The sequence below is a fragment of the Apium graveolens genome, chromosome 3 (genome assembly GCF_009905375.1).
Source record: "Apium graveolens cultivar Ventura chromosome 3, ASM990537v1, whole genome shotgun sequence".
Classification (NCBI taxonomy): Eukaryota; Viridiplantae; Streptophyta; class Magnoliopsida; order Apiales; family Apiaceae; genus Apium; species Apium graveolens.
Genome location: NC_133649.1, coordinates 280,199,007 through 280,206,589, shown reverse-complemented (window position 1 = coordinate 280,206,589; position 7,583 = coordinate 280,199,007). Strand labels below are relative to the sequence as shown.

The window sequence follows — 7,583 nt, the reverse complement described above, 5'->3', positions numbered from 1 at the left end:
CCAATCTAGCAACTGGTGCAAATGTTTCATCATAATCAATTCCCTCATGTTAAGAATATTCTTTTGCAACCAACCTTGCTTTATTCCTTGTAATTATGCCATCACTATCAGTTTTGTTTCCGAACACCCACTTTGTACCAACAACATATATGTTCTTTGGTCTTGGCACTAGGGTCCAGACTTTGTTTCTTTCAAATTCATTTAACTCTTCCTGCATTGCTTGCACCCAATCAGCATCTTGAAGAGCTTCTTCCACTTTCTTTGGTTCAGTCTAAGAAAGAAAAGAATTGTAAAGACATTCACTTGAATTAGTTGTTCTAGTTCTGACTCCTGCATCAGGATTTCCAATTATCAAATCAGGTGTATGTGATTTAGTCCACTTCCTTGCAGATGGAAGGTTTTCTCTAGAACTGGATGCTCCCCCATGATCCATGCTATCTTCATCAAGATTTTCTGATGCTCCCCCTGAAACTATGCTCTTTGAGTTGGATCCTTCAGAATTTAGGTTTTCGAAACTATCAGAACTTGGCTTATCAGAACTTGATGAATCAGAACTTGAAGAGTCAGTTGTATGTTCTGATGCTTCTTGAGATGTGGTTGTATCTTCAGTATGTTCCCCCTGCACAGGTGCATTCTCCTTTGACGTAGTCACCGCAGTTTCAATGACATCAGAGTTTAATCCATCAGAGTTTGTAGTATCAGGACTTAGACACTTGTCAGAATTTTCAGCATCAGAATTTAATTCTTCATTTTCGAATCTCAGCTGATCATGATCATTGAAATCTTCAAGTCTAGTAATCTTATTATCATCAAAAGAGACATTGATAGATTCCATGACCACCCTTGTTCTCAAGTTGTAGACTCTAAGGCTTTTGTGGAAAGTGGATATCCAACAAAGATTCATTCATCAGCTTTTAGATCAAATTTGGATAGCTGTTCAGGATGAGTCTTAAGAACAAAACACTTGCATCCAAATACATGAAAATACTTCAGATTTGGCTTCTTTTTCTTCACCATCTCATATGGTGTCTTTCCATGCTTGTTAATGAGTATTGCATTCTGAGTAAAACAAGCAGTCTGCACAGCTTCAGCCCAAAAATAGGTTGGTAGCTTTGCTTCATCAAGCATTGTTCGTGCAGCTTCAATGAGAGTTATATTCTTTCTTTCAACAACTCCATTTTGCTGTGGAGTTCCAGGAGCAGAAAATTCCTGCTTGATTCCATGGTTTTTGCAGAACTCTTCCATTGTCAAATTCTTGAATTCAGTGTCATTATCACTTCTTATTATCTTCACAGAATCTTTGACCAATTTATCCAGTTGCTTGACATGATCAATCAAGATAGATGCAGTTTCACTTTTTGTGTGCAAGAAATACACCCATGTGTATCTGTTGAACTCATCCACTATGACCATAGCATATTTCTTCTTTACAATAGACATGACATTCACTGGACCAAATAGATCAACATGTAGTAGGTGATAAGCCTCAAGAATTGATGATTCAGTCTTGCTCTTGAATGAAGATTTCCTTTGTTTAGCCTTCTGACAAGAATCACAAAGGTCATCAGGAGCAAATACTGACTTTGGCAGTCCTCTCACAAGATCTTTCTTGACTAGTTCATTTATATTGTTGAAATTTAAATGAGAGAGTTTCTTGTGCCAGTTCCAGCTTTCTTCAATTGATGCTCTACTCATCAGACAGATTACAGAACCATCAGTACTTGTTGAAAGTTTGGCTTCATAAATGTTACCATGCCTGTATCCTTTCAGAACAAATTTGCCTGTAGATTTACTTACAACTTCACAGTGTTCTTCAAAGAAATCCACATGATAACCTCTGTCATAGATTTGACTAATACTCAGCAGATTGTGTTTAAGTCCTGAGACCAGAGCTACTTCTTTAATGATGACATTCCCAAGATTGATATTGCCATATCCCAATGTTTTTCCAATGTTGCCATCTCCATAAGAAACACTTGGGCCAGCCTTCTCCACAAAGTCTGATAGCAGGGCTTTATTTCCAGTCATATGTCCTAAACATCCACTGTCCAGAATTAGGATGTTTTTCATGTTGCCCTGCAATCACAAAGACCACTAATAATTAGTTTTAAGGACCCAGACTTGCTTGGATCCTTTGGCCTTATTAAGTTTGTTAACATTTGCAGCGGATTTAGCATCAGAGTTTATGTTAACATTTTTCTTATCAGAATTTACACTATCAGACTTTGAATCAGAACTTACACTAGAAGGAACAATGCTAACTTTCTTTAAAGAAGGTTTTATTTGATAATAATCATAGTACAAACTATGATATTCCTTACAAGTATAAATGGAATGCTATAAACTACCACAATGAAAACTAGAATTTTGTGGCTTATATCTAACAGACTGACTCTTAACTCCTGACTTTGAAGGTAAGGAGTTTATTTTCTTATTCTTCCTGCAAAAAGAAGCCAGATGGTTAGAACTTCCACAGTTATGACATATTTTTCTAGGAGCATTAGGAACAGGTTTATAATCATTGCTTTTATTTACACCTTCCTTTCTATTCCTATTTTTCCTAGGTGATTTTACCTTATCTGCATTCTTAACATCTTTCAGCTTATGCTTAAGCTGCTTCTTTGTCATTAAGCCTATGTTAACTTCAGTTGTCTTTTCCTGTTTTAGTTTGTCAGAAGTTAATTCCTTTTTAACTTCTGATTTCTCAGTTTCAGACTTTACAGCTACAAACTTAACAGGTTTTAACTTTGGCTTTTGTTTAACAACTATAGGCTTAATATCTACAGTTCCTTTATCATTCTTATCATCTCCATAACCTAAGCCCTCTTTCCAGTTTTCACTACTTAACAAATTCTGAGTTGTTCTGCCAGAGTTAGTCCAAGTCCTTATAATCTCTCTTTCTTTTTCTAACTCAGCTTTTAGAGATTCATTCATTTTAAGTACTTCATCCCTAACATAGAAAGCATCATCTCTATCTTTCTGAGTTTGATGGAACATGACTAACTCTTTTTTAAATAATCATTCCTCTTCTTACAAGCTAGATTTTCAGAAGTTAATCTTTCACATGTTAAAGTTTGATCTCTATAGCTAATGAACATGGTTTTAAGATATCTTCTCAACTCATTAATATCATCAGTATGAAAGGCATAAGTAGTTTGAGGTACCTTTAACTCAGCAGCTTCAGTACTGCTTTCAGCATTTGCCATATCAGCATTTGCCATCAAGGCATAGTTCTCCTCACTTTCTGAATCTGATGTGTCTGTCTAGCTTTTCTTCTTTGTGACAAGAGCATTGCCTTTGTCACTCTTCACTTTCTTGCAATCAGGAGATATGTGGTCTTTCTCACCACAGTTGTAGCATTTGACATTTGTGTAATCTCCTTTGTCATACTTCCCTCCTTTGCCTTCAGATTTTCTGAAATTCTTCTTATCAGAACTTGCACCTTTCCTGGAAAACTTCTTTCCCTTCCTGAATTCCCTGTATGCAATCTTTGTGATTCCTTTCACAATAAGAGCACACAGCTTCATCATCTCTTCATCATCATCCATCTCAGGAGAGCTTTCAGTTTCTGAGTCACCATCACTATCAGAACTTGATGACTCAGTATCAGACTTTGTGAAGAGCGCTTTACCCTTGCCTTTCCTTGAGGTGGCTGCCTTGGGAGATTCTTCTTCAGCCTTAAGAGCAACTGTCCTTGACTTTCCTCCTTTCCTCTTGCTTCTTTGTTCCATCTCAAGTTCATGAGTCTTGAGCATCCCATAAATTTCATCAAGAGTCTTTTCATCAAGATTATAATTGTCTCTTATAGTTGTTGCCTTCAAATCCCATATTTCAGGAAGAGCTAACAGGAATTTAAGGTTTGAATCTTAAAGATCATACTCCTTATCAACCAGTGACAAATCATTCAAGAGTTTGACAAATCTGTCATATAAACCAGTCAATGACTCATTTGGCTTTGAGTCAAAGTGTTCATACTCTTGAGTGAGTATTGTCTTCCTGTTCTTCTTAATCGAATCAGTTCCCTGGCACCTTATTTCCAAGGCATCCCATATCTCCTTTGCAGTCTTGCCGTTTATTACCCTGTTTGACATTACATTATCAATGGCACTATGCAGCAAGTGTCGTACCTTAGCATTCTTAGCAATTGATACGATATCTTCAGCAGTGTAATCACTCTTCTCCTTTGGTACAGACTTTGCTGCTTCACCTGCAACTACAACATCGAGTTTGGTTGGCTTGTGAGATCCTTCATTGATTCTGTCAAGATATTCTAAATCTGTAGATTCCAGAATCATAGTCATCATCACCCTCACCTTCCATATGGGATATTCAGATGGTTTCAGTATGAGAACTCTAATTGTCTCATACCGACTATGGATTTGAGTCTTTAGAGGTTCTTCAGTTTTAGTAGGCTTGGTTAGAGTTTCTGCTTCAGACATGATTGTTTTTGGATCTTAAACTGTTTGTGTATTAACAAATAAGCTCTGATACCATTTGTAAAGTCACACACGGTAGAAGGGTAGTTTTTATAAGACAATTTCTATTTGATCAGGTCTCTCTATATATAACTACTTTTTCCGAAAGCATCGTGATTAAACCCAGTCAGCCCCTTTTATATTTATGCCCATCGTGAAGAGCCTCATAACACATCATGTCATTTGTCACTTTAACACTCTTTTTACACCCCCATTGGGGTATCCTTTTGGCACTGCTCCAAGTGACTTCAGTATGCAACATCTCATCGTTCTTAGAATTCTATAGACCATTTGTAAGCCTAACACCTTTCAAGAAACTAGGTACTCTATCTAGATACTATAGTATTTCTGGACAAAACTTAGCACACACTTCGAGATTTAAAAGTTTGAGATATTGAGATGAACACATTACACAACCATAAAAATTCTAAAACTGATTATCAGTATAATATTGCTCGTGCTGGATTATGTGGCTTTTGACTTCTTCCCTGCTCTTGGTTTCTTCCCTTTATCCACAGGGGATGCAAAGTCATCATCTGACTGGTTATCGATTTGATAATCATCAGACTTCCCCTTCTTGGATGATTTTACAGCACCTATAGATTTCTTTGTTGTAGTTTGCTCTGCTGATGACATAATACTTCTTTTAACACTGCCAGATTCTTTCTTTACATTGACGACAGCTTTCATTGGTGAAGCTAGCTTTTGCTGCTGTTTCATCTGCAATTTCTTCTGAAAAACTTCATATGCTTTCTCGAAAGGTAGCAAGCCAGACTCCATCATCCTGCAATGCATTCAAACATGAAACCGCCAACTGAATCTGATAAATACCATGTATAAACGTATATAAGAGCCTAACTGGTGTTCGGTACATATACCAAGAGAAGCAAGGCAGCTTGACAAAGCATGATGAATATGAAGTCAAAAAGCTAGAGAGTTATATTATATTAATGTGTTTCTCTTGAATACATCGTTGAAAAAGGTTTGCTTTTGGAAATCCAACGTTGACCAAGAGAAGCATGCTAATATCCGGAGCCATACAATGTAGTAAAGACTAGCAGATGCGGTTTAAGTACAAATTACACATTTTAGCATGGAAGATTGGAGTTGGAGGGTCACGCATGATGCTAAAAGATAAACCAAATGATAAAAGAAACCACAAGAGACCCAAGAATAAAAACAAGTCGAGCTACAAAAATTGGAAATAATCAAAATTTACAAAAATTCTGACCACAAGAGATCAAAAAATTGATGGAAACACAAAACATAAGTTCAAACAATAACATCTACATTATCAAAGGTATTATATGTCTTCAACTTAGCAAAACGCAATAATATTCACATGAAGTATATTCCCTTAATTATCCTTTGATTGTGTGTTTATACTTCATATAGAAACATTACAGGCCAACCCGAAATTCCCATGAGCATTCCATTAAAATTTATTGGAGTTTCTTTTACTAATAATGGGAGCAATTTATATCACTGTTATCCTTCAAAAATATTATCATAGTAAGCTCAATAAACTAATTTTCCTCAACGCATTATATGACTAAGCTTTTGAGCTACTCATCTAGCAACCTTATAAATTGAATATGATATCTGCAATCTGCATACTGATCGGCCATACTACTTTTCCAAGCCAAAAATATAAAATGTGATACATGTCTGGTCAAGACTTTTTCCACCTACATGTTTATTTAGAACTAGTCCTTTTAAATTCTCCCATTCATTCCCCTATTATGTTGGCCAAATATCATGAGGCATGAACTGAAGATCTCACCAAAAAAACTTGAAAACGATAATGTGCGTAACAAACCAGACAACCTAAATACTACATTTCAGAAATTATGCTTAACCAAGGAACTCATCCCTATACTGACAACAAATTTAACTTCATAGTGAACGAATAACAAATACGACTCATATTAAAAATCGAAACCACAAGACAAAAGAAAGTATTACCAGAAAGCAGCCATCTCACTAGTAGGTACTTGATCATACAAACTCTGGTAAAAAATCCTCAACGGGTCTCTCTGAAAAGTCGAAAACATATAAAAGCGTAAGACAACACAAAATACAGCTGAACCTCCACTTAAGCATGCATACTGCATACACATTAATAAAAAAACAGGGCAAGAAAAGGCAAAGTACTTCATCAGGAGGGTCTCGTTTCTGGCCTGGCAAAGTAAAACTCTTCTTTTCCTTTTTTTTACCACCACAGTTAATCTCCTCATTTATCTCCATCATCTCCTCTTTTTTAACCCTCTTCCTCTGCACACACATATATTAACATAACAAACAAAACGATTAAAATAAGATGGTTAATAATACTCCCTCTGGCCCCGTTCAATTCACTACATATTTTTTTAATACCACACATTGCATTTCAAGATTCCGCAATTTATTTTTAAAATTTTCTTTTTCTATATTACACTTTAAATATTAAATTTTTATTTAAAAGAAAAAAAAATAAAATAATTCATAAGGAATATTACTTTCCGTAAGAAACCGATGGCACTAAGGGAGTACAAAAGATGGTTAAAAAAAGATTCAATCAGGATAAATTAAAGTAACCTTGTTAGAGATGGTGTTTCCAGGCTTGTCTTCAAAATCATCATCCTGAGATTGTTGTTTGATTTTGGGCTTGGTGTCTACAAAATCATCATCATCGTAATTTTCCTCTTTCTTCACCTTTGACTTACTGCCTTTCTTCGTTGCTGAAGACATTATTTTAGTTTTATTTTTGATGATTAGAATGAATTAGACATGAGTGAGATTGTGACAGCCAGGGTTTTGTTTGAGAGAGCTTGTACGAATTAGGAACGAATGAGAATATCGGATTCTAATTCTATATCCATTTACTGTCAGAATTTTGGGTCAGAGTATCTCACTGGGCCCATTAAGCCTAATTTGGGTGGAAGGATCCGAGCGGGCCCAAACACAATGCTAAATAGTGCACACGCTTATTTTATAAATTATTAAATAATAATATAAATTAATAATTTTATATTTTTCATTGAAAAATATAAAATTAATAAGTGACTTGCATTTATATATCATTATTAATTTAATTAAAATTAGTTTAATTAGATATTTTATTGTGTA

General features: G+C 35.4%; 1 protein-coding gene across 1 annotated transcript; it reads right to left on the bottom strand.

Moving 5' to 3' along the window:
• Positions 1 to 4,845: 4,845 nt before the first annotated feature.
• On the bottom strand, positions 4,846 to 7,311 carry LOC141711081 (uncharacterized). The gene is made up of 4 exons (XM_074513524.1): positions 7,053 to 7,311; positions 6,630 to 6,749; positions 6,441 to 6,511; positions 4,846 to 5,259 (listed from the first exon to the last, which is right to left on the bottom strand). Exons 1-4 carry the CDS (start codon positions 7,203 to 7,205, stop codon positions 4,941 to 4,943), a joined length of 663 nt encoding a protein of 220 aa, XP_074369625.1. The 5' UTR covers positions 7,206 to 7,311; the 3' UTR covers positions 4,846 to 4,940.
• Between the last annotated feature and the right edge of the window lie 272 nt (positions 7,312 to 7,583).